The 27,274-nt window shown below is 43.4% G+C and overlaps 1 protein-coding gene across 2 annotated transcripts in view; it reads left to right on the forward strand.

Moving 5' to 3' along the window:
* Positions 1 to 27,274, forward strand: part of DPP10 (dipeptidyl peptidase like 10) — a 550,146-nt gene that overhangs the window by 249,387 nt on the left and 273,485 nt on the right. Inside the window, exon 1 of one of the 2 annotated variants that reach the window (XM_040604441.1) lies at positions 4,136 to 4,419. The exons of the other annotated variant lie outside the window; for it this stretch is intronic. Within the exon in view, the coding sequence (XP_040460375.1) occupies positions 4,348 to 4,419 (72 nt within the window). The 5' untranslated portion in view covers positions 4,136 to 4,347. Of the gene's footprint in view, positions 1 to 4,135; positions 4,420 to 27,274 lie in introns of those variants that run through there. 2 annotated transcript variants of the gene reach the window in all.

Genomic DNA, 27,274 nt, shown 5'->3' on the forward strand with positions numbered 1-27,274 from the left:
AAGAGCATAATTCCATTTCTTTCTGCAGCTATTTCACTCAAGCCTTAAGTGCTTTCCCTGCTGATGCTATGATATGTTTTGGCGAAAATGATACAGGAAACTACCGTAAATACTGTACATCTTAATTGCTTTTATCCATATGGCATCAGTTTTAGTACCAGGCTCCAGTTTCAAAGATGTGGCCTATTAAGGGCAGTAAAACAACTGTTCTTCTAAACAACCCAGTCAAATGACTTTTGAACAGTAATTTACTAAAAACGACCCAAATAAAAGTTGGTGTGGGTAGTGAAAACTGGTGAATTAGATTAGTATCCTGAAAGCATCAATACCATGAACCAATGAACCATCATTCATATAATGATAAAAGGTATGAGCAAGTGCTATTGATAAGAGTTTTGGTATTGATTTTAAGAAGCTTTAGGTAAGAGTGTGAATAGAGCCAATCCCCAAACTCCTACCCCGAGATACGTTTCCAGTAATTCTAGCTGATTTATGAATACCCAACAACCAGCATGCATGACCTTAATGAAACTTATGCTCTGTATCTCAGTCTGTTATAGTGATAAAACCTTATAGTGAATATATTGTAAATGAATACCAAGCTTCAGCTAAACTGACTGATAATGTCTTTTTCTTGTTGATTAATAGTGGAGCTCCACCACAATGGATCTCATCAAAAACAAGCTGAAAGTAATCTCTATTGAAACATGTCCATTCAAACCCTAAATCATTAGAATTCTTCTGCTCTGATGGGAGCTCAGTAATTAATGGAGTTGCGATAGACCTGTGCCATAAACAGCATGAATCAGAACATGTCTGATTCTGAGACTTATTATTTGTATTACTGTAGCACCTAGAGGCCACAGGAAAAAGATAGATATCTAAGTTTCCCCATGTTATGAATGGCCCAGAAAAAATAAGACGCTGAATATCCTACAGAACGCAGCCAGGACAGAGGAAGGATTGGCAGTAAAGGCTGCTCTGCAGAAATGAAGCAAAGCAATAGGTAGTGGTGTGCAGAAGATGCCATCTTGGTTGCACTTTTTGCTTTTTCTTTGTGCAGTGCCATTATTATACAAAAAGCAACAGCAGCAGAGAGCAAGAAGGTGAAGGGACAAGGCTGGCAGCAGCGAGGGTACAGGAGTTAGGGAAATAGTGAATTATAAGAGAGAAAATAGGGATGTGAAATGGAGAGATAAGGGTAGAGATGGTGTGAAGAGGAGCACAGGAAGAGCTGATGGCTGAGCCAAGAGAAAGCAGCTGTGCAGACTGACACACAGGGTGAGCAGTGCAAGTCCCCACCACAGGCTTTTGCAGCTGGGTCTCGTGGGGGTGCTGAGGGTGGCCCTTGGTGACATCCTGCAGGGGAATCGCAAAGTCAGCAACAAAAAGAGATTGAGTCAGTTAATTCAGATAGTTATCCTACCCTAGGCAGCACCAACTATACTTGTATTACTCCAGACGACAACTCTCTGGCTTCCAGGTCTGGAGGCCCTCAAGCCTCCTAAGGCACGGCTTTGCCCTCCCCCAACCTTTGGAAATAAATATGTTCTTTTCCTAATGTTTAACCTGAATCTTTCTTCCTGCATTTTAAACCTGTTGCTGTTTACCTGATTCACCATGTACAAAAGACATTATTTTCATTCTTTTGTGGAACCTTTTAAGCATTTGAACATTGTTTCCACATCTGCACCCTGGTTTTCTCTCCTTAAGACTAACTGATCCCAATGATTTCCAGTTTTCCTTCACAGCGCATGCTTGCCACACCTCTGATTCTCTTTGTCACGTGTCTGTGTTGCTACGCATCCCCTGACCTTGGCCCATCTGTTGCCCTTCTGGGACTGACAAGGGCTGGATTTCTCCATCCATCATGACAGCTGTAGTCTTGCTTGTCTGTCACAGCGCGCTGCTTGCCCGGTTCACCGCAGCAGGACACTGCCTTAGGTGTAGTTTTGAGATCCTGAAGGGCGAGTGCCAAGAGGATGGGGTCAGGCTCCTTCCAGTCATGCCCGGTGATGGGACAAGGGGCAATGGGCACAAACTGCAACACAGCAAATTCCATCTGAATACAAGAAAGAACTTCTTTACTCTGAGGGTGACAGAGCACTGGAACAGGCTGCCCAGAGAGGCTGTGGCATCTCCTTCTCTGGAGACATTCAAAACCCACCTGGATAGAACTGTGCAACCTGCTCGAGGTCAACCTGCTTTATCAGGGGGTTGGACTAGGTGATCTCCAGAGGTCCCTTCCAACCCTGACCATAGTTGTGGATCATTCTGTGATGCTGTGATCTTCTGTAATGTCCCGTTCCTCTTCTGAAAATGTGATCTAATCTGTTGTTTACCCTCACACGTTCTTACTAAATGCACACATATCTTCAAGGTCTCAGCCTGTCAAGATCATGTTTAATTCTGATGGTGTTCTTCAACATTCTTGGCATCCTCCTCAGCTTGACACTGTGAATCTGATGAGCATAGTTTGCTCAGCCACCCTGGTGCTGAGGGAAACATGGGCAAAGCCCACCAGGATGGACCATCGAGGGATCCTTGTGCTGCAGCCTTGTGCTTGTGCCTGGGAGCCACTGGAAATGATGCAGTGGAGACAGTTTTGTAGATACTCATTTTAGTTTTATTCAGATTATGTTTCTCTCTATGTCACGGAAGTGTCCTGGAAGCCCGTCTGAATCAAGATAGATGACATTCACTGCTCTCCTATCCACAGGCTTGTTACCCTGTTAAAGAAATGAATTATATTTGTTTGACATGATCTTGACAAATTAATGGTGGCTATTACTCGTCATCTAGTTTTTGTCTAGGTGTTTGCAAAGTTCATTTGATTATTTTTTCTAGAACTTTATTGGGACTTCAGGAGTGGTGTCTGTTGATTGGTGGAGAAGTGAACACAGCGATGGGGGATACAGGAGCGTGGCAATACTCAGTACTCTGTAGTCTGTGGCTGGCTGGTCTGTAATTCATCAGTCCCTTGTCATCTTCCTGCTCTTTTCTAACCTGTTCCCACTGTAGGCTGAACTCTTAGATCTTTGTCACCGCTGTTAATTACACTCACCAGCCGGTCAGAACTGACCTTTCTTGTGAGGTTTGATGCAAAAAATATTAAAAAAAGATTAAACACTTCTCTCATTATGTGCTGACAGCTTTCCTTCTACCTTGCGGTCTCTTGAGGCCCAGGCTGGCTAAGACGGTGCTGGGGCTGCTCCAGTCCGCAACACATTCCCAGGTGCCAGCCCTGCCTTCCGAGATCCTGCTGGGAGCTGGGTCGTGAAACTGATGGCAATTAACAAGTGTTTTGCTTGCTTGTGTTTGAGGCTCTTTTTCCTCACAAAAGCTCATGTTCACCGTTCTTTAGCATCAGCCCTCGCATTTCCAACTCTTTCTTGCTGGCTGGGTAGAAACCCGTTTCAGATGGTCTCCTGAACCGGTCCTTAAAAAAACCCTGAAACCAACCGATGATACGGCTTTGGGACACGTGGTAAATCGTGTCCCTAAGGTCCTCCCTGAAGTTCTCCTTCACTCTAGCTCCACATAAGGGCCTCCTGTGCCGAGTTCAGCTAAAACGGGTAACTGACCCCCCGCCCCCTCCACCTTCCCCCCAGCCCTGAGCTTCCCGGGCCGGGGACGCTGCCGTAGGGCTCGGAGGGGCCCCTGCGGCCGCTCGCCGCTGGAAGGCGGTGTGGCGGCTCGGGGGCGGCGGGGCGGCTCCTGTCCCCGGGGGCCCTCGGCGGCCCCCGGAACGACGGGAGAGCCTCCGGCACAGCGGTGCGCCCCTCCCCCGGTTCTTCCCTTTCCCCCTCCCGGCGGTGTCCCTCCGCCGGCGGCGGGGCGGCAGATGCCGGGGCTCGGGGGAGGGCCGGGGCCGGGCCCCGCGGGGCGGTAGCGGCAGCGGGGGCGGGCAGCGCGGCCCCGCCGCAGCCGGCAGCGACGCCCCCGTGGCGGGGGCGCGGATGGTCTCTCCCGGGCCGGCGGGAACCGCTGTGACACCTGCTGGCGGCGGCGGGCCGGCCCACGGCGGGCGGAGCGGAGGGGAGCGGGCAGAGCGTGCCCGCCGCGGGGCGCTCCGCGGCCGGCGCCCGGCGCGGGGCACGGCGGCGGCGGGCACCGCGGGGCCGGGCGCCCCCTGAGCACCGGCGCGGCGGGGCACTGCGGTAGCGGCACTGCCGCGGCGGCGGCTCCGCGCCCCCCGCCCGTCCTCCCCTTTCTCCTCCTCCCTCCTCCTCCTCCTCCGCCGCACCACTTCCAGGGGAGGCTGGTGTCATGCGGCTGGCGCCGAGGGAGGGGTGCCCGGGGCCGCAGCGGCAGTGAGAGGCGGCGAGCCGAGCCGAGCCCCCTGCGATGACAGCCATGAAGGAGCAGCCGGCGCACCCGGGCGGCAGGGGGAACCCGCCGCCGCCGCAGCCCGACCAGGTGGGACCCGCGGCGGGAGGTGCCGAGGGGCCGGGGGATGAACGGGACTGGGCGGTGGCGGGGGGAGGCCGCCGTCCCGGAGAAGTTGTGCGGAGCTGGGTAAAAGTCCGGGGCGGGGGTGCGGGCGCCCTCGGGGCGGCTCGGCCGGGGAAAGACGCAGCCCCGCGGAGCCGGCTGGGGGGATGCGGGGGGAGCGGTGAGGTCGCCCGGGGGGGGCCCAGCCTTGTCCGGCCCCGCCTCGGGGCTGGGGTGTCCATCAGCCCTAGCCCCCGACGGCAGCGGGTCCTGCAGGAGTTTGCGCTCCGCTTCCCCGCGAGTTGCGCCCGGAGGCGAAAACGCTCGGGCAGGGGGATCCTGCCCTGCCGGCAGGCGCCAGCGGCGCCGAGACGGGGCTGCCGGCCGTGGGGGCCGGGCAGCAGCGGCGGCACCGGCGGAGGGGGCCCGGGCTGGAGGGTCGGGAGGGAGCGGGGCCGCCCGGTTCCCGCGGCGGAGCTGGCCGGGGCGCCGCGGGCCGCGCTCCGCATCGCCGCCCGGTCCGCGGCGGGGTGGGGCGGGAGCGGCGCCGGGGAGGTTTCCCGGAGGGTTTTGGCAGCGCCCGGCCGGCGGTCACGTCCCTCGGCTCGACGAGTGCCTCCCCGCGGGCTGGCGGGGGCCAGGGTGGCCGGGGTACCGGTGTCTCTCGGTACTGGCTCGCTATCGAAACGGGCGAATCTCGGGCGGTTCTCGCGTGTGAAGGCTGGGTACCGGGGGAGCAGGTGAACTTGGCTGTCACCACCATAAAATCGAAGTTTGTATTGCCAGACCGCCGTGTCTGTTGCTCGGGGCGGCAGCGCTACCGCCCCGGGAGAGATGGGGCTGTGCGCGCTCCCACCGAGACCCCGGCGGGGACCCTCGGGCACCCCCGGCCGCTGCAGGGGCGGCGGGGCCGGCGCCGCGACCTGCCCTCGGCGCCCGGCGGGTGCGACCCCCGCGGCTCAGCTCGCCTCGCCCGCAAACACCTAGAAATGCGCCAACTCCAACGGTACTGCGAGATTGAGTGGTGGGTGGGTGGGTTTTTTTGCACGTTGTCAGTACCGACTGCTTTCTGTTTTGAACTCCAGCATGCTGAACGGGCTGAACCGGGCTCGCAGGGCGCGGGCAGCGGCATTTCCTATTTTCATTCTCCGTTAACGTCCATCTACAGAGCTTAATTTCCCTCCAGTATGTAAACATTGGGGGGAAATCGCCACCAGTGAAAGCTGCTGCGCACAGCTGTGCTTTAGAAAGCTGGTGTCCCAGTATCCAGCCCTGCCTGCACCCCCAGGCTGCATGTTAACCTTTGGGTAGTCCTTCCAGTCTCCAGGAACCCATTAATTTCAATAGATTGGAAGAGGTATGCTTTTTTTTTTTTTCTGAAAAGTGTACGCATTATGGTGCATTTTCATGTAACATTGATAAAATAATACCTTTGAGTTTGAGGAGCCTGCTTGAATAAATTAATCGCCTAAGTTACATTATCTGGAAAAGATGGGCAACTTCCATCAGTTCTTAAAATTTCATGCAAATAGCAGAATTTATGGAAAAGTCAAGATTTTTTTAAATAGTCTCAGAGGTTCACAGAGATCGTAAATTTCAGGGATACTGCTTTTAGATATAATAAAAAGTACTTGAACTTAACTGATCTTTATTTCTTTATATTCAGTTCAGACATGTTGAATTGCCAGAATGGCTTTTTGTTGGAGGAGGAAACCTTTTCGAAGCAGGCTTAATCCTATGTGCCAAAATTTACCAGTTTGACTGCTTTTTTTGGGCATAATGAGGAACAGCAGTAAGTTCTCAGTTTAAAACACACTAAATATTAGGAGTTTATCCTAAATATAGAAATATTATTACCTGAGTGCTTTGGAATTCTCAGCCTCTTTTGGTGGTGGATGGGGGGGTGCACTGGTCTGTGCACTGTGCCTGGCTGCATGAAGTGTAAATGCAAACTCCTATATGTTTGCATTGGAGTTTTCCAGGTCAAGTTTGGTTTTTTTGCTTGGAGTTGAGAGTGAATCAGCTTTGATGGTCTTTTGTCTTAGATGCTGGGGTTGTTGTGCAGTGTATAACTAAATGTTGTTTTTAATGGATGGCAAGTCTTTCTGTGGCTCTAAATGCTAATAAGAAGGCCTAAATCCTGCAGTGAGGTCCGTGCAGAGTGAGGCTGCGGCTGGTGGATCTCAATGAACCAACACCAAGGCCGCTCATGCACCTTTGCACAGCTGAGATCCACGTGATTGTAGCTCAGCCCTGGCCAGAGCTTGGCCACAGGCTGTGTCTGACTCAAGGTTTGTGCTGGAAACCATTCTTAGCATAGCAGTGTGAAGTGGCTGTGATCTTAACAGAGGGATGGTAAGGGTTGGGAGCTTTTTGGTGGCTGCTGTTACAGAGCTGCAGCTGTGGTGGGCACTGTGGTTGGGCAGGTGGAGAAGAACAAATGGGCTGATGTGTTCACCCTGGTTTTCCATACCCCATAGCACTGTCACAGGCTGGCCCGTGTAGATGTAGCTTTCCTAGGGCCTTCAAAAAATCCATCTCTGTCCAGGTACCCTTGTTTAACATGGCATTTTGCTTGGTGAACTTTTATGAACCTGTAGAGTCACACCTGTAGTTTATTAACTTTTGCCAAAAAGCTACAGCTGCCCTACAAGCCACACCTGTAGCTTATTTATTTTTTTAAAAAAAGCCACATCTGCACTGAGAGGGTTTCCTGAGGTAGCCAGGAGCAGCAAATCTTTCCTGGTAGCTCAGTGTTTGGACCTGTGGGAAGTCTAAGAAGGAACAAGGAATTACACCAAGATTTTCTAAGTGTAAGTCTCTTTCCTGATTTCAGAGTCGGGTTTTACAGATACTTCTGAGAAGTCATACTGAAGTTGATGCTTTTATGGTAAATTTATAAGCTTGCAACTTGATCTGTAATTTCAGATTACGGTGGGATAATGCTGGAACTCTCCACTTAAAAGCTTGGATAGAGTGACTGGAGCATCCATAACCATCAGCTTATAAATAAATTGGATACAACTTCACATCCAACACTTCCCCTGATGGTGTTTTTAAACCAAGCCTCCCCTGGGCCAAGGCATCTAATAACAACTTCCATTAACAGTGCTATTGATGTTTCGGTGATCGGTTTGATGAATTAGCCAGATTTATTCTCAACTCCTTGCTAAATGATGACTCATATTTATTGCCAAAATTACAGTTTTATGTTCAGATGATCTATCTGTAGAAAGGAAAATAGCTGTAAATTACTTGTATTTCTGCTCACTTCTGGAAAGCTCTATCAAAGTGCTCAGACTTCTGTCACTTGTGGGCTTGTGTCGGGAGTGAATGCGGCTCCCTCAGTTCCTCTTAGTAAAAAAAATAGTGTTCTTCATCTTGTAGCTTTTAAGAACTGTCCTGGGGTCTTGGACAATGGTGCTTACTGATCGTTTTTAGAAGGCACAACCATTCGGTAGTCAGTGGACACAACATATTTGAAAAATATAATGTACCTGTATGACTTGCTGGTTGATGAATGTTGCTGTCTTTGCAGATGAAAAACTAAGATAATTCCTCTAGGTATTACCTTTGTGAGGGTTCAGTCTGTTTACAAAAAAAACAGATGATCTACACCACCTGGTGCTATTTGCTGTTCTTTGTGTGTATAGAAGACAGACCTTTGAAATTTATAATCATTCTCTCCTGAGCCTCTTTTACTCTTCTAACTTCAGGTCCTTTTAAAATTGATTTTTAAAATGGAAAAAAAAAAAACCAAACCCCACATTTTTTCCCCTTACTGTATGTCATTTTAGAATGTACTACATTATTCTGCTTAAAAACAGGTAAGGAAAAACAAAATCAGACTGCATTGTGTTGCACTAAACAGGGAAATTACTTGGTAAGCATTTCAATTACGTGTTTAGTATACATACAAGGACAACTGAGTGAGTACTGTTTGCTTGACTGCCTTAAATTAAGGAGTTGAATTTCCCTGTCTCAGGACCAGTTTCTGTGGTCACCAAACAAGGGGCATATTCTAAAAGTACATCTGAATAAAACAGAACACTCTCTGCTTTGTTTTTCAGTGACTAAAGCCAAAATAGCTTCTGGTTTTATGTCTTCCTTCTTTACCTTCCTTCTTTTGCCCCAAACCAGAGTCTGATCTTGCAGTGGGAAAAATACTGGTGGATACCTGTGTCTGTCCAGAGCAGTATTCATCTTAATGGGGTTTTACCAAGGTAAAAGGGCTCTCCCCTGCCCCACTCAGGTAATTTTGAGCTTGATGGGTCAGGGAGATACCTGAACTCTTAATTGTATATGTACAATAATTCCAGTAACTTGGATGACTTAGGTAGTCAAGTCCATGCCCCCTGCTCTTGGTCGTGTTCAGAGTTGTCTTCAGGCTGAACTAAGAAGTTCTGCTTTAGTGCATAATCCAAAGTGACTTGCATTTTTCCTTCTTACCATCCTAGCAGAAATTCTTACTTGTTTTATTGTGGCACTATATCAAACATACTGGTTTGTAAGGTTCAACATAACATCAGATAAAAAAAGCCAATAACAAGTGGCAAAATACAGTCATATTACTATACCTAGAATATTTCATAAAGAGCTAACATCTGAATCTTAGCTTTAACTTTTAAATTCTATTTTTTACACTATATATATGCCATATGATATCCATGCTGGATCCAGAAAGAAGTATTACAGGCTTGCAATATGTGTTGAATATCTGACCAGCAGTGCAAGAAGCTTATGAGAAAATGTATTAACTGTGGTGGTTTGAAGTATCATTCAGGATTCAAGTTCTAGGGAGAGGCATGGGACGTGTCATCTTTCAAATAGTGCATGTGGCCTTGATTCGTTTTCTCTTTGCCGTATGGATGTTTTGATGTATTTTGGTCATGTACCTGATAGTGGTGATTAACACAAAAATCCTGAAGCTCTTCTGCCATCTTCATTGCATTTCTAGTCTCCTGCTCTGAGCTGATCTCCTTTTTGGTGAAATGCTTCTCCTATTAATTAAGAAGCATCATTTTATATGACATCTTGTAAATAGTCTGTGTAGGTACAGGATCCTAGGTAGCTTGAGAGAGCAGTCATACAAGTGTTTTTAAGTGGCTGCATAGCACGTAAATGTATTTCTCTGTACAGAAGTGACGAGTGTCTCATTAGAAACTCACTTTCCTAATGCAGAAAACTTTACCGAGAGCTTTCCAGTCCCTTATCCACCCTCTGCCCTGGGAGCCAGCCAGGAACACAACCATGAAGAGGTCTCTGTTGGTGGGTGCAGGGCAAGGCAATCATGCCAGTGCTCTCTTGCTCCTTGTATACTCCCCTCATGAATTCCCATGCTTTTCACAGGTTCTCCGTGTCTTGCTTTCAAATCAGCATGTGGGAATCTATGCAGCATAACACAGCACCCGATTTTTCAGTGTTTAGAGCCCTCCACTTTGCAGGTGGATTAAAGGGATTACTTAATACAGTAAATAAAACACTGTGAAACAGGGCAATCCTTTTGGCCCTTCTGTGTTAAAGGGAATTGCAGGCACGTGTAGGTTACATTGTAGCCTTGGATATTTGAGCATATTTCTTGTATTAGCTGTTTTAAAACATAGTTTCAGTAACTCTTTCCAGTATCTTCCAGCTGAAAAGTATTGCTTCAGGCGAGCTATTTTGATAATTAACAAGAGGGAGGAACTCTTCAAGGAAACAGAGACTATGTTTGATGTTATTCTAGAATTTGAAGGCCATCATCTTGGCATTTTTTAATACCTTCAGGACATTCAGAGATTACGTGCATGTGTTATTGACAAATATGAACACATTTTCTCCCTATAGCAGTAATAAGGATGAATGTAACATGTGAATCCTAGAGAGGTATCTTAGTTTTTGTTGCTGTTGTGTTTCATTGGGGTTTTTTTGTTTGCTGTTTTTTTGTGTGTGGGGTGCTTGTTGTTTGTTTTTTTTTTTTTTTTTTTTTTTTTTTAATGAATGGGGCTTTGAAATGTGCCTGACCTATGGAAAATCTTGTAAGTGTACAAGACTGTATACTTCACATAGTATACTTTCTTTAACATTGCACTGGAAGATGTCAGCAGGCTCATCTGCTTCTACCGGGCCTGTGTCCTGCCAGCAGGTAGCTGTAATTTGTTGACGCTGTCTTTGTAATTCTTATAAGACCTGTGTCATATTTCAAGTCCGTGCATTAGTCACAAAATCTCAGATGTCTCAAACTCTGTCCCTTTCCACTTTAATCATACACTTCTTTTACGCTCCACTCGGCTGCATCAAATAATGTTCATGAATATATGATAGTAAAAAGAACAATGCTGATGGTGACTGATGATGATAAATTACTGTATTTATCCATTAGGAAGGACATTGGATGACCTACAGATCTGAGGCTGATGTTAAAAGACCTTTTCTAATCTTTCTTAATGCTGCTGGCAACAGCCACGTAACTTATTATGTGTTATTTATGTAAAGAATCTGTAAATAGTTTTGAAGGATGCTAAACTGAGATAAAAGCCCACTGGGGTTTGGAGGATGTTGTCTAAGAAAATCAATTAGGAAGTATTAAACAATGTGATAATGTAAGGAAAATAAAGATTCTTTAAAGGCTTTTGGGGGTTATTTTAGACTGCCTGGGGCAATATTTGCAATTTACGTGCCTTCAGGGAGGAAAAAAACCCAATGCATTTCGTAGCTTTCCAGAAAATAAACTGGGCACATGTTAGAGTTTTCTTTTAGAAAATATGGAGAGAATTCCAAATGCTAGTGGGAAAGCCATTAAACTTGTTTGAAATGCTGGGCAAGTACAAGAAACTAAATCAAACACTGCCAGTGCGACTGATCATTCGTCCTCCGTGTTTGTTCTTTCTGCTTCTGACTGCGCAGAGGCTGCTGGCTTCCTTTCCCTCTTTCCCATCCTAAGGCTTCAGAGGCTGGTGAAGTCAAAGCATTTAATATATATTAGGGGAGTCTTTCAGAGTAAGGATTTGAGCTTAAGTACACTTAATTAGGAGTAATGATGTGCTGCAGTTTTGAATCTTATGGAAGAACTGCTTAAATTGGATGGTCTAACGACAGTTCTAAATAAACACCAAATGGCTACAAAAATTGGGTGGCTTGAGTCAGAAAAAGTGCAGTTCAAGGAGATCTTCTTGGCAGTCCCTGCTGGAAATCTCCTTTTAGCAATTCCCACCTTATATGTGAAAAATTCTTCAGTATCTTGGTGCAAAGAGCAACACAGCAGAGATCCTACTGAAAAATTAGTCAAGGGCCTTCTTGTTCTGGGGCACAGATAATTGTTTCGGGTAATTAGATGTTATCAAGCACAAATAGAAGTTTAAATCTTCCTTAGGTAATAAGCCCACAAAGTCAGAAGTCTTTGAAATGAGTGGGTGGTTGTAGTGCAAGGCAATTAGTTGCAAAAGGTTACTTTTTATTTTTAGTTCAAAGGTTTCTTGTATTGTGGTACATTGAAGGTATGTTATCTTTTGGAACCTGAGATGGTGGAAAATATTTCTATGTTCTGGTCCATTCCTAAAGTGCTTATTTACATGGATTTCCTCACTGAAGTCAGTGAGACTATTTATGATTAGTCCTGCAGACTTTATTCATATATAATTTGCACCGTAATAATTTTCATTATATCTTGGGGAAAAAAAAGGCCTTTGGTACACAGTGAGTTGGATCGAGCTGCAGTACTCAAGCTGTGTGAAAGGTAGTTATCAGAATGTTGTCACTGGTGTTCTCTGAGTTTTTTTGGTAGTAAATGTTCAGTGTTGTGGCATGTTTTAAAATTCAAAAGGACAGGCCTACAGCTCTTAATATTACATGCCAGACTCTGAAAAGGTTCTTGAAGGCATCTGTCCATTTATGCAAGCTATTTGCCCACCTGTTAGGAGAAAGACCAGGTTTATACCTATATATAGTATATATGTTTTTTTGTATTTCTTTCAGGGTCTTTACATGCAATTCTGAAGAGGGGATTTGCCCCCTTTTGGGTCCTGTCACTGTAGGCAGAAATGAGCCTGATGTTAAGAGTCCCAAGCAGCAGTGTTAAGACCCAACATTTCCAATTTCTTTGTGGCATAACTGGTGACAACTGAAGGAAGGAGAGGGAAGCTGATCTGGATGTGTAGAGGGATGAAGCTGGGTTAATTAGCATTGATAATATACAGCTGTGGGTTGGCCTCAGGGGAGGTGGGTTGGCCGATGTAGATAAGGTGCAGCTGTGGTTGAGAGACAATGAAGGGAGAGTGGCTGAGGAAGAAGCACGGGGAGAGAGAACACATGCCCTGGAGGTGGCAAGATGAGGAGAAGGCAGCAGAGGGACTGTATGAAGAGTATGTTGGGATGGGATGGTAAAAGACATTGTTGCAGCTTGATAGTTTGGAGAGTGCTGTGACATGGATGTACAAGTGGAAACCAAATGGGCTGTCCTTTCGGGTCCCAGTTACTTTCTTGTAAATGGTAAGCAAGCACTAAGACTTCATAAAGGAGATTGGTGCCAAGAACGCAGGTACAGCTCCTGCAGCCTTTTAAAAGATGCTCAGTCTAGCGCATAGCACATGATGGAAACAACTATCCTGTTTGCTCACCTTGTCCTGTGCCACTAACCACAAAGAGAGTCTAGAGGAAAGGGGTGGTGGTTAGGAAAGTAGCTATTTCTGGTTTTAATGATTACAGGATAATGTATTCATTCTTTCTTGAACATGACAGCACAGAAATAACATACAGGGAAAGATGTGACTGCATCCTCCTTCTAGTGCTGAGAAGGACTCGGCTTTTCTTCCCCAGTCATTGGTCTCTTTGTTTCTCTTCTTTGTGAAGGCTCCAGTGAAGTCTTTTTCTGTTAGTGACGATTTGGATCGTGCCCTTAGCTATTTTCTTTCTCTACACTCTCTTTCTAGACACATTTCTGATTCTACAAAATGCTATGTTCTGTGTGAGCGGTTTTCAGTGCTCTCTCACTTCTTTTCCCCTTCAGTTTTGTTACATCTCCATGTGATTCTCTCCTGTACCATACTTTTTTCCCCCCACCACCTTCCGATCTTTAATCTCCTATACATAGGTTTCCTAACAATTTTCTTCTAGCAGCCCTTCTGTCTTTACCAGTGTCATATTTCTCTAAGCTGAGCGGCATCTTTGTCGTCTTTGTTTCCTTACTTTTATTTCCCCATTGCTCATCACTTGAAGAATGTTGCCTCAATTAAATGTACTGCTTGCTTTCCCCAACAGTATGAGTCTCAGAATAGAGATCAGTAATGTATATATAATATATGTGTTTTGATACTTCCTGTGTGATCTAGTGATTTCATTAGGTATGGGGAAACCATTCACTTTGACAGTGTGGAAAAGATTAGATTCGTGGTAAGCAGGAGTGTTGTTTTGGTAATCTCAGCCACCAGAATGGTGTCTTCAGTGGAAGCAATGGAAGGCAGACGGACATTGGGTAGATTTTTATTCTGTTAGAATAACTCCACACTCTTAATTTCCTGTCTCGTAATGTTAATGATCTTAGTAAAGCCTTTGCCAGGGTCTCCCGCAGCATCTCCCGGAGGAACCGGCCGCCGTGGTCTTTTCCAGCCTAAATGATTCTATGAAATTAATAGACAGCAAGCTTGTAATTTAAAGAATGCACTGGTCAGCAAATGCAAATGGAGTAATCCTTGTGAAATATATATTGATTTGTCAAAGGAAATCTAAAGTCTTATTTCTGGTCTCTGCTGAATTTACATTGGAAACATAAACAGACACTAGCAGAATGTTTTGGTGTTTGTGGTAGGTGGTATCATCTTTGTACATGAATCTAGGAAAAGGAGGTTCCTTGCTTGCTTCCTCATAGTATAATTAGCTTTAGCACATAAACCCCGTGCTTATTCAAGAAAACGAAAAACTTCAACAGAAAAGGCTTTGGTGTACTAATTCTGTGAGCAGCTCAGCCTTGTGCATCAGCTCAGGGGGTATCTTTTTGCTGTATTTACATCCTATGCAGCAAACCCAGGGATCTGTTACAGTTGTCTCACTCCATACAACACGTATGGAAAGTTGATATTTCTGAAAGAAGCACATGCAGGGCCATATGTCATGTCAGCAAGGAAATATACTCAGTGTGTAAAGGAAAAGTAAGCTGCTTCACTGAAAATGTCATTTTCCTGAGGTCTGTTTATCTCCCTTATTCTGGCCACCTCTCTGCATTATTTTTACCTGAGGCTATGGTACCCAGCCCAGCTGGGGGTCCAAATTGGGCTGGGTCTTTTTATTCTAAAAACAAACCACCCAACCAAAACAACAACAAAATATATTATTTGTATCTAGGGGCCTGTCAATTATGTTCTTTGCAAGTCTTGCCTCATTTCTGGGTGGGTAAAGATTCCTTTCTAAAATGTAAGTCAAGGAAGTGCAATGCAATGTCAGCTTTTGCCTTAGTTTGTGTCAGGTTGCTGGCTGAAGTGGAGTTACTAGCACTTCTTTCTGGGGATGAAATAGTGCTTCAGTAAAGGACTTTTTCTTCTTCCTTCTAAAAAGGAAGAACAGTTTCTGCCAAAGTAATGCATTGAAAGTGTGAACTGAATAAATGTCCTTACCTGCTGCTGTTAATATCTTTTAAACTACTATTACTTACAAAGGTGTAACTCTTTTTACTCTTTAATTATCTATTCCAATTGTTTGGGGGTTGTTTTTGGCTGGGGTCCTTTGTCCATCACCCCTGCAGTGGGGTGGGGGAGTTGCTGAATGTGTTTGCTCGTTGCTCACCTCTAGATGAGGAAATACTTCCACTGAAATAATATTCTCTGAACGTTTGCATGCAAGCTTGCCCTTTGGCGTTCCTTTGATCTGCAGTAAATTTGAGTATTGCAGTGCAGTAACTTAGGTAAGCCCATAGTAGCATTGTAGTTTTGATCAAAAATCTACCAGTGAAACAAATCCTGATCGTACTTGCTGAACTTTGGCTTGCACCCCAGAGCAGTTTGAGTGTAAATTAGACTCCTTTAGGAATTAAGCAAGCTGATGTGCTGCAGAAGCACACTTGGGGTGCTCCAGCTGCTAATGGATGTTTGATCTCCAGGATCAGACTAGAGCTGGTTCATGTAACCCCCAGAAACGCAGAAGTTGTGTGGACATCAGGTCCTTGACACGAATGGTTTCTCTCCTCATTTCTGTTGCTTTCTCTTGTTAAAGCTACATAGCTTTAAGAAACACAGAAGGTGATATATAAATGCATATATTTAAAGGCAATTGTATGATTTTTTGTTTTTCATTTCGTTGTAGGCCTTATGCAACTGCCTTGTAAGACTTTTTTTTTTTTTTTATTGCAACACTGGATTTTTCTTACATGTTTGGAGGTGGTACTTTGCTATTTTCCAAGCATACTAGTGTTTGCCGCCTCCCTAGTTAAGGTGGGAATACACTGGCCTAAATGAATGGCTTACGGGTGGTGAAGAGGTCTTGGTTTTGCTAGAGAGATGCCTATGAGGACCACTCAGAATCAGAGTATGGGAGAGAGAACAGACACAAGGAAAGAAAATGAGTGTAAGTCTTGCTGGAGGTTTATTGATTGTATGGCCTTTTGTAATGGAGATTTCTCCATAGTGCTTCATAGGTGGATGTATCTGAAAGAATGCTGCTAATTTGGAAGAAGATGGAGATTAGGAGATTGAAGTTTAAAAGTCCTTGTTCTGTTCTTGGCTGGTTGCAGAATTTGTGTGATGTGCGTGTGTCCTTGAATTCTACAAATTCAGAAGTGTCTGCAGAGTTTGGGGTTGTTCCAGTCCAGGAAGACCTGAGCAGGGGAAGATTCTTTGTTATACCCAGAGTGAGATTAAGACACAAACAAAGTCAAATGCTGCTAATCAAGGAAATTTATTGTGCACTTATATAAACAAAACGTTCACTTGTTGTAAGAAAATAGTGATAGGAAAGAAGGAAATCTAGTAAGCAGTGGGGATAGAGTTGCAGGAGATGGTCACCACCATGGATCCAGCAGCATCCCGTTGGTCTGTAGTCTTTGTTCACATCGGTGGTGGGGGTCTCTGGATTGCCACTTATTGTTTGGTTGCTGTCTTTTATAGGGTGTTCAGGAGGGTCCTTTCCCAGAGAATGGCATGTACCCCATTCTGCTGTGGGGCATGTGATTACTGCATAGACAGGGGTGATTGTCCATGTCTAGGCACATTGCTGACAGCTGTGTGGCCTTTCTTTGCCCCTGGCCGAAAACTGATGTCAGGCAGCTGTTGGCTCCTTATCTGTTAACAACAGTTAAGTCTTGCAGGGGCTCCGCTAACAAGCTTTGAGACAGTCAGTTTGAGGTCTCTCACAGAGGTGTGTTGTTTTTCTGGGAATTTGAAATGTCAGAATTGCCTGTGATGGACGAAAAGACCTCCAGTGCATTCAAGAGTGGTTAACATTTGGGAAAACTTGATTGCCTTTTAAAAGCGTTATCGAGGAATAAAATAGAGAAGGTATCTCATGTATGTGGAGCGGTCTGCTGGGGAGACAGTGGTTAATGTGAGTCTAAACTTGCTGATATTTGTGTACTTGTGTGAGAACAACACAAATACTTGTGAGTATACTCACAATGCAGAGAAACTGCAGGGTAGTAGCGTTATTGGTGGTTGGCTATGGCTGCGTATTTCTGCTCTGAAGATGGGAACCTGAGACAGTTTGAAATGTAGTGATCACAGTGGTTATCGTTTAAGGTGCAGTTACTGCTACCCAAGTGCCACACTTCCATAAGGCTGTGCTTGCAGTGCTGGTGGAACAGCTCCATGGGTGGCTGCAATAAAGTGTGTGCTGCTCCTGCTGGGGGATTATGGCAGCTTTTTAATACCCATCCTCAAAACCATCTATGCGGGCTGATCCTGGAAATGCCATGTACAAGGTTTTCCATTCATTTCGGTACGGATTGCTTCTGTGCATGGAGTTTCACATGAGAAAACTTGTTAAGTCCTGAAAAAAGACTACATTAAAAATACACAGATGGGAAGGAAAATTAGTTTAATCTGATTTTCTTTTACTGTCTGTTCTCCATCCACTATTATAAGAAAATTATCTTAAATTGTAAATTATGAGAATACTTTTGAATGTCAGATATGATCCAGTATATCTTTCAATGATTGGCTATAAAGCTGTTAATAGGGCTGAGTTTAAGGCAGCGTTTTATGTGAATACTACTATCGTTTTGCGTAGAATTAGTGTTCCCTGTTTGTCTAACTCCAGCAGATAAGGGCTGTAAGTTCCTGTCCTTGCTGCCAGCACAATCTGTGTGACTGCTGAGCAGGATGGAGTCTTAACCACTCACCTGTTTTTCCAGTAATCTGTAAGATGCTGAGGACGCAGTACTAAGTGTGGATTTCATGTCAGTGCGAGTCTTTCCATCATTTGTAGGAACTTGAACTTGCACTGGTAATAAGGACAAGAGGAGCAGCACACAGAATTGTTAGAAAATTGCAAAGTACATGAGAAAACCAGCTTTTTTTGTTTGTGTTGCACTTGGACAGCATGCTCAAGTACAGTATAGAGTAATGAGCCATAGTCACATTTACATGGAAACCATTTCCCTTAATGAGGGGAATGGTGTTATCTATTTTACTGTAGTGGATTTCCATTAAAATCAGGGGCTCCAGCACATCCACCATCTAAAATACGTGCTGGGCTGAGCATGGTGGAAACAGGGTACATAAATAGGAGGGATGGATAAGACTGAAATCCTTGACTTCAATTAAGGGAGGAAACAGATACATGGTAAGAAGATCCTTCCAGGTATTACATTCAGGTGCCCCATCTTGCAGAAATCATAACAAGAACCAATAGGTACATAAAATAAAAAAAAAGGGAAGTGAAATAAAAAGTGTATTTTTTAAGTGAGGCAATTTAACCCCTGGTATAGAAATGCTGAGGTAAGTTTTAAACTCTCTGCCTTTTGATAGATTTGTACTAAAAATGGTTTCCAGAAGGATACCCGAGCAAAAATTCTTGGCCCTCAGACAGAGGTAGTGTCCCAGTGAAATGTAATGGGTGGCAGTCTACAGGAGATGAAATGATGGGGATCCCTTTTGATGATTTGGTGAATCAGTGAATTATTAGTGGTTTTACCATTGTTGATAGGTGATATAAATTAACTCCTAAGAAAAAAATCTACCCTTTTTTACCTACCATCTTTTTTCCCCTCCTTCTGCTGCTTGACAATGATAGAAAGTTCCTCCTTCCCTTTTTATAAGCTATTGTAAATCTTTGTTGCAATAGCAAAGGAATAATAAGTTAACTTATATAGAAGTGCAAGAGAACTTTTCCTGAAGAGCTGCGGTCTGCAATACGAAATCCTGCTGTTAAAAAAAGTTTCCATGCAGCCCTTGACAAAACTTAATGTATATTTACTTTTGGGTCTGAAAGCTGCAGCTGTGACTATAAAAAGGGTTTCAAAGTCTGTACTTTTTGCTTGCATGTGGTCAGTATTCATCCATGACCTGGTGTTAACTCTGGTTCTAAGACCCTGATCTGGCAAACTTCTTTTTTTTCTCCCTGACACCTCAAGAATTTTAATTATACTGCATCTCACTTGCTATATAGTTTTTGAGGAAAATACTTTCTTTTCTGCTTTTTATTGCATGGACTGTTGCGTTGTAAGAGACTTAATGTGTGTCTTCGTTGTGAATATGCAATAGAGTGGTTCAGTTAAGCAGGCCCAAAAGTATGTTAACACTTGTTTTGTGGCTTTAGCAGGTACATGTTTGGCTGTGCAAATAAGTCATGTCCACCTAACTCTACGGAGTGACTCCATCTGTTTGGTGTATCCCCTTGTTCCATACCTCAGGGAGGTATTTTCTGTCCAACAAGAAAGGTCTTGTTTTAAATCTGGTATACTGGCATTTGAATTTGAGACTGGGCCACACCTAAAATGTTGTTTTACCATATTGTATCTCTCTTCCTGACATTGTGCAGATATGTAGACAAAGTCTGTATTTCAACAGCTAAACACTACTTCTACAAATACTTTTAAAATGAGTTAACTGTTTCTGCGAAGGCGCTCAGATTTAGCTGATGGATTTACTGGGAGGATTTTGCCCTTAAGGACTTTCTTGAGGTTCTTGGTATGGAAAAAACCTGCTTTGAGACTAAATTATTCAACAAGTGTGTTTCAAAGTAATTAAAGCTTCTAGCATTTAATGTTTTATGTATGCAGATTAAAAATAAAGGTTGATTAAATCATGACAAAGGGAAGTTTATTCACAAATGGCAGACGGTAATGTCTCTTTCGTGTCCGGTGGAACACTGTTGAGCCTACTTCATTATTCTGAATATTGAACTGTTGTATTAGTGTAACTTCTTCTAAGTGATGGCAAGGTTAAAAAGTGGGCAGTAGAATTTGATGCAGTATAGCCCTGGCTTTGCAAAGTAGTGCAGAATACTTTTTTCCATCAAGTATCTGACTTACAGACAATTTTTCAGCTAGTGTTTTTGAAATGGCCAGGTGAGCTATACAAAACTCCACAAGATCAAGAGGCAGGCCAAAGTAATGATTTTCTTGTTGGAAATTAATAGACATGCCAGTGTAGCATGTAATAACAGCAGGTTTTACAGCGTGGTGTAGAACAGTAGGAATGTGAAACACATATGTTATGTAAATTACTGATGTATATGTTTCTGCTGAGTTCTGGGCTACAGGAACTCCTTTGTGCTTGCTCACCCCCCCCAACCCTGTCTTTTTCCAGTCACTTAGAGTTTCAGTGCGTGAACTGCTTCAGCCTTTTAAAAATTTTGCTTGGCTCTCTCTGGACTGAGTACCTCATCCTTTGAATACATATACTTAATTCGGGAATCGGTGAATGGTCATCTTTGAAATCTAACAGCAAATCAAACCTCACTGTTGCAGGTGCCTATGTGGATGATGCACACCGAGAGACATTGACTCTCTGAGGACTGGCATATTTTCATATGGGATGAAAATTGTTCCCAAAGTTGCTACACAAAAACATTTTTTCATCATCCTAAGGAAACAGGGTGTGTGTGATCATGCGAAAATGAAGGTAGTCATTAAAACCATCACATCAAATGAAAATGTTTGTTGTACAGTAGGTTTTTTGACTCTGTGGATGTCCCGGTGGTTTCCCTGGCAGGATCTTTCTGCTATCTAGTGGGTACACCTTCTGACATAACAAAGGTGTGAGGGTTTGTCCTTTACTCAAAGAGCGACAGGTCCCACCTTCCCGTGGGGTTGGACAGGCTGCCCGTGACTGCTTGGTGCTGTTTCCTGGAGATCAGAAATGCCTTCATCGGACAGAAACCATGTATCCTTAACTTGGGTCAGCCAAACTGGTTCCCAACATCATGGCAGTAATAGCCAATGACTGAATTACCTGCATACTCTTGTGGTATGCTTAGTGGGCATTGTTTAGAGAAGATGCTTCTTACACCTGTTGTATCCATAGCTATGGCTTGAGTAGCGTGCCATATTTCTAATACTTTTGTGGGATTGTTTTATTTCCTACCATCTCATTAAGGACATAGTTTCCATTCAGTACATGGAACTTTCTGTTGATTATAATTAAATTTTCCAATAATGCTTGCTTACAGCACTGACAGTTCATCAAAACAAAAAATGAAAGTTACTTCTTCAAAAAAGATAATTTAGACCAGGTGGGTGATCAAGCTAAATCCAGTATCAAATGACAAGGCTTTAAATGACAGCTTCTGTGTGGTTTGTTCCACACACACTGCAGGCAGCTACAAATCATCTGAATTAGTTTTAGCACAAGGGTTGGTTGGACTCTAGTCTGTACTATTTATAAAACTTTTTTTTTTGGGGGTGGGGGGAGAGGATTTAAGTCCTTGCATGTTAGGAACTACAATCTCAGCTCCAAATGATAAAATTGAAAAGAATTTATAGTGGAGCAAATGCAGAGAGGAAATGTTTTTTTTCTGCACATGTGGTCATTTCATAGTTACTCTGAAGTTGGATCAGAGAGGACAGAAAAGACTGGCTGGGATGAGGAGTGGGCAGAAAGTGAGGTCCGGCCAGGAGAGGCACCACACTGACTGTGTTGTGAACTTCCGGACTAGGACAGCAGGCTAGGACTGGCTCGGCTTTTCCAGCTGGAAGATCATGTGAAGTGCTTGCGCTGGACTGAGAAGCCTGTGCAGAGAGGGAGCCTGATGGCTTTGTAGAGCTGTCTGTAGTGACTGCTTGAGCATTCTCTCCCATTCATTTGGGGTTCCCTCAACACTAGTAACTTTCCCTCCTTCCCCCTCTGCTGTTACAACAGCTGTATTTTTACGGAATGAATGTCCGCGGTATCTGGAGAGACATATATGTATCTGCGTGCACACATGTGGATCATGGTGGGGTTCATCAGTGCTTCTGATGAACGATGAAAGCTTCTCAAGTTCCGGTTTCCTTTCCTTAGTCTCTTTCCTAACAGGAGAAAGACAAACAACAAAGAAAGACCCAGTACACAAGTTTAGAATATCCACTGTGTGCTCTGTGTGTGAGATCTGTCCAAATATTTCTTAATTTTTGAGTCGGCTTTCATGGGTGCTTTTGTAAGGGCTACTGTCACCGTGATAGTGGGGTTTTATACTCTTCTGATACTGTTCCTTGGCCATGGTGAAGATCTGGAGGTATACTTTGAAGTACGCCAACAGGGATGATGTGTTGCCTTCAGTTTCACTGTGAAGCCCTGCAACACTTTTCTCCCGAGACAAGTCAAACTTGTTTCAGTTCCCCTAATAACTCATAATTCTGATTTATAGTTGACCATATTTTTTGTATATTTTATATAACTACACACACGTAGTCCTGCGTGTGTTGTGTTTTCGTTTCTGTACTCATCAGCCTATGTAATGCATTATAACAGCTCATCCCTCTGTCTACGATTCCTGCACAGTTTACCTCTTTTCATAGTTTCCAGGGAGGTGCAGTGCATCTCCTAATAATTTTTGCCAAAAGCAAAGTCACTGGAGTGCGTTACTCATGAATTATCTGTGCAAAGCTTACAATATAGGATGTATCATTTCAAGCTGGAAGTAAGAGCCCTAATGGTTGGAGAGAGACATGGGAAGAGGGTAAATCCTTAAAATTTCATGGGCATTTAAGGGACTTGCAAACCCTGTCAAATAAACTGGTGAACTCTGTGAAGTATCTTGAGGGACACCTTCATCAGTTTCCACCAGTCCTGTAGAAAACACAGTAGTAGCTGTTTCTTAACCAGCAAGGGTTTCGCATTTTTGTTCTGCTGACATGGAAACTTCCAGATGATATAAAAGGATTTTTCCACATGGGAAAAGATTCTGCCTTTTTTTTTTTTTTTTTGGATCAAGTTACCTTGGAGAAAGGAAAGATCACGATGGAGATAATTTTTTGTAAAAGGTATTTTCAATACTAGATCTCTTGCAAATCCATCTTGATGAACCAGCAACACCACAAAATGCTTTCTTTTTTTTCTTCTTTTTGTTGTATGCTGTATTTCATGGCTATTCCTCTCCCTGTGACTCTTTTTGCTACCAAAAATTTCCTTACCTATTATCATCTGAGCCCCTCATACATTTACGGATTAAGTTTGTAAGTAACGCTTATGGAAAAAAAAAAATCTACTTTCTTATCATGTTGCAGTCCTCTTCTGAGACTTAGAGGTGTCTGTATCTCACCTTGAAGTGTTTGAAAACAACTCTGTTATCAAGATTTAACATCACTTGGGAAAAATCAGAAGTTAGTCTTTTAAGGTATTGGCCAAAGGCAATGCATTCAGGATGCAGCCTTTTCTGATGTTGGTGAAGCATGACATTTAAGACTTTTCAGAAGTTCACCTCGAGTATAAAACTTCTAAGTAAAAACAGGATGTGGAGGCTGCCAGAAGGTTAATCTGGGTAAGGGTGAGTTGTTTTCACCAGGAAAAGCCTGTTCCTTTATGGATCTCTGAACCAGGGCTTTTGGTACAGAGGCACGCAGCTCTGAACCTGTCAAAATTGCTGAAATATCCCATCTTTTTTTGTGAGCAATGAACGATTTTTGTACAAGGTTGTAGGACCTTTCCTTATTCCTCTTCAAAGCAGCTGCTGTTTGAGGGCTCCATTCTTCAGCTACATGGCACCAAAGACTTTCTCTGTGGTTTTGTACTTCAACAGTTCCAGTTTAATTCTGAGAGAGCAGATGGTTGATCAGTGTTTCTGCAAGTTTTATTTATATTATGACAACGCTTCAATCCTCATCCGAGATTGGATTGCTATTTGAACATCAAGGGAAACAAAAGCATTTTCCTGAAATCTAAACAGATAGGATAAGTACCAAGTGGATGAAAGAGAATACTGTTATCCCTCTTTTTCCATTTTTCTATTTCAGTTTTTCTAAAATGTAAGTGAATTGCTATGGTCTGACAAACCTACCAGCAGCTTGAGTTGGATGTCTCTGAAATGGGGACAGTGTCTTTCCATATAAAGGGAGAGTACAGAGGGAAGAGTATTTCATCTTGAAGTGATTACATTTGTAAAAGTCACTACAGAAACAGGATGTTGGCAAACAATCCCATAAACTTGGAAAAAGAGGCAGTAAGTTTGTATATCGGGGGAAAAAAAGTACCCGCAGGGTGTAAGCGTGGCTTGGTTGGAAACCTTTAACTGGAACTTTAGGATCATTTTCATGGTGACCTTTTTTGCTCAAGATCTTTAGGTGATTATTAATAATTTTATGCCTATAAGGAATGAATTTAAATTAATATCTTTAGTATACTATACAGTGATAACTGATATCTATTGCAATCTGTGTAATTAATTATTAGTATATACTGATTTGGAGAGTCTACTCTCTACCCATCATTAGTATCTTGAACCCCAGGTTAAATTTCTGACATGTGGACCATGCCAAGTGTGGAGCTGTTGTGGTCCTGCTTTGCAAACCTTGGGGACTGGGCACCTGAGTATGAACCACTGAAGCTGGGGGCTACAAAAAGCCTCTGGAAACAGCCATTGGAAGATAAACCAGCTATTGCTTCTGAAAAGGATTGTGAGTGCATTCATCCCATTTCACAGCTGTAACGCTTCCTTTCTTCCTTTTTGTGTGTGTGCCCCTCGAGTCCTTTCAAAGAGTCTAAGCATCATTTCTGGAAGAAACAGCATGGTTTATTCTGAGGTTTATTGTTTTGCCACTGACCAGGACTAGCCTTTTTGTGATTGGATTTATGATACCTAATGTGTAAAAGCTATTGTCTGCCCTTTCCCTCCTAATTATTGTTTTTCTTTCAAAATACACTCATGTCCCTGGAAGATGTCCTAGTGCTTACAGTTGAGTTTGGAAATTTGGAGGCACCAAATCGTTTGATACTGAACCAAGCTGTAATTGGATGTAATGATACCTGCTTCCCAGGACAGTATACATTTGTGAAGCAGTTTGAAATGCTACAATGCTAGGTGCTTTGAAAATGCAAAATGTTCCCCAAAATACAGGCTTCCCACTAGAAGTGCTCATAAACATGTAGCTGTTACTGTTGAGATTTACTTAAGTTTTCATCTTGGGATATGTGCTGTGTAAATTCAGTTGGAGATTTTATTGATATTTTTCTTAGAAATTAATGAAGCTACAAGTAGCCCTGCTGCTCAGAGAATAGCTGTATTCACAGTACTACAGCTTTGAAGAAACCAGACTTATGAAGCTTCTCAATTCTTATGAGATATTGAACTGGTAGAGCTGGATGCGATCCGTATTAACCCTTGAATCTAAGTAATGTATTTTAGAGCAAATAACCCTTTCCTCTAAGGAACACCCCTTCTCCACATTATAAATCAGTCTTGAGGGGAGTAACAGAACAGTGAGTAAAAGGCTTTAATCCAGCCATCCAATCCCCGAACATTAAGCTAAATCTGCAAATCCTATTTTCCTGTTCAGAAGTCTTACATAATAAACCCACCCGTTATCTAGATGTAATCTGCCTCTTGCTCCCCTGCTGCTGACCGGTGTGAAGGGCTCCTGCAGTAACATAGGGAGTGGATCGTGATGCAACTGTGATATCAAAAAAAGAGATATTGAACCAGTTAGTGGTATTTTTATATTATCATAATCGCAGATTTCAGACAAGGTGTTGATAGTTTAAGTACCGGGAGAGGGGTGTGGTATGGCATGTGTACCATGGCACAGAGCAGCGCAGCCAGAAAAGTGTCTCTGGTCCTCAGTGGTACAATCGGGGTTGTACCAGCACCCAGTGGTGCTGCTCTCTTGTGGACTGTGCATTTTGAACTGTTGGTAATGGAAGAGGTTGGGGAAGGAGACAGATGCATGGCAGCAATGTGTGCTGGCAGGCAGTGGCAGCAGAAGAGTAGTGGCACAGAGTAGTGTCCCAGATGCTGCAGCATCAGTGCCTGATAATTTCGGTATCACCTGGTACAGCATGCAGTCGCGTTGCTGCGGTGGTGTCAACGTGTTACCTGCCACCAGCATATTGCTGGCACAGCGATTTCTTACTCTGCCTGTTTCTGGGTATGAATAGGATGATTTGCCACTGTTTGGAACTGCAGATGCTGAAGTGTGTGGTTTCACCTCTCTCGGCCATTGTCAGACCTGAGAAGAAAGTCTGAGTGATTTGCAAACTCATTTCTCTGGAGTGGAATGTGACTGATGAATATTCAGAAATGCCAAATGCAGCATCCTGTCTGGAGTACTTGGGCTCCTGAAAACCACTCTAAGGCAGAAACAATTACAAACCAGTAGACAGTAACCAAATCTCACTCCACTGTGACAAAGCCTTTTCAAATAATTGCTTGAAAATACAACTTTGAAACGTGTATTTTCTGTATCTCTAGTGCTATTTATCAGATAAGCATTGGGTTGTTAGAATTAATCTTCATTTACAAATTTCTTTGTGTAACACTACCGCTCTGTAATGTTATTAATCCCTTGAGTTTTCCAACATGTGGACATCAGAAGTGGTGGTGTTTTGCTTTGATTGGGCTCTTGGGCATAGAAAACAGCACATACTCTGCCCATCTGCTTCATTAAACTGTAAAACCAATTCAATTTTTTAACATATTTTAATGCATAGGCTTTAAATATTTTGTGGACCTTAAGTAGCCATCTGGCTTTTGTATTTTTAAAGTAGACTTAATCTCCTGTTCTAAATTTCTGGTGGTTTTTTTGTTTTTGTTCTTTGGGTTTTATTTTTAGTTTGTTTTAATTTGAAAGTAGCCTTGCCTGAATTTAAGCCTTTAGATGAAGTTCTTAAATCAGCAGGGAGGATGAGACATTTTAGGTGTTTCAACAGAAAATTCAAGTCACCAAGTCTTTTGCTGTTAATTATAGATGGAAGCCTGGGTGACTTTGCTTTTAAATTAGATTTCACCAGCGATGGCGAAATGAGCCTGGATCTTAGCATGGTGAAAGGATTTCAAATCCCGGTATAGATGGGTTAAGGCTGAAATACAAAATTTTTTTTTTTGTTCATTTTGTTCATTCATAATAAAAATGCATTCTCAGAGTCAATTTTTGTGAACATTTCCTATGTGTAAAATATAGCGATGTCTGAGTTGGATTTCCTAAAGAATTTTCCCTGCATTTCCTTTTGAAATGGAGAGTATGCAGAAGAAACTTCAGCGCAAGGAAGAACTAGGCAAGACCGTCACAGCCGGTGAAGAAAGGGGGCTTGGTCTGTGGTACCTTTGAATGGCTGCTGTGACACTGTATGACTATCGGCTAAAAATCATAGGATCTACTTCAGGACTCATTTATACCCTACCAGTGCTGGCATAATTCTAGGGATTTATTAGAGTTATGTCATGATTTCAGACTTGGCTCAAGCTGCCAGTTCCCAGGAGATATAGTGGCATTGTGTCAGTGTGTTCTGGTGTCACCAAATGTAAACCTGAA

The sequence above is a fragment of the Falco naumanni genome, chromosome 8, assembly GCF_017639655.2.
Source record: "Falco naumanni isolate bFalNau1 chromosome 8, bFalNau1.pat, whole genome shotgun sequence".
Classification (NCBI taxonomy): Eukaryota; Metazoa; Chordata; class Aves; order Falconiformes; family Falconidae; genus Falco; species Falco naumanni.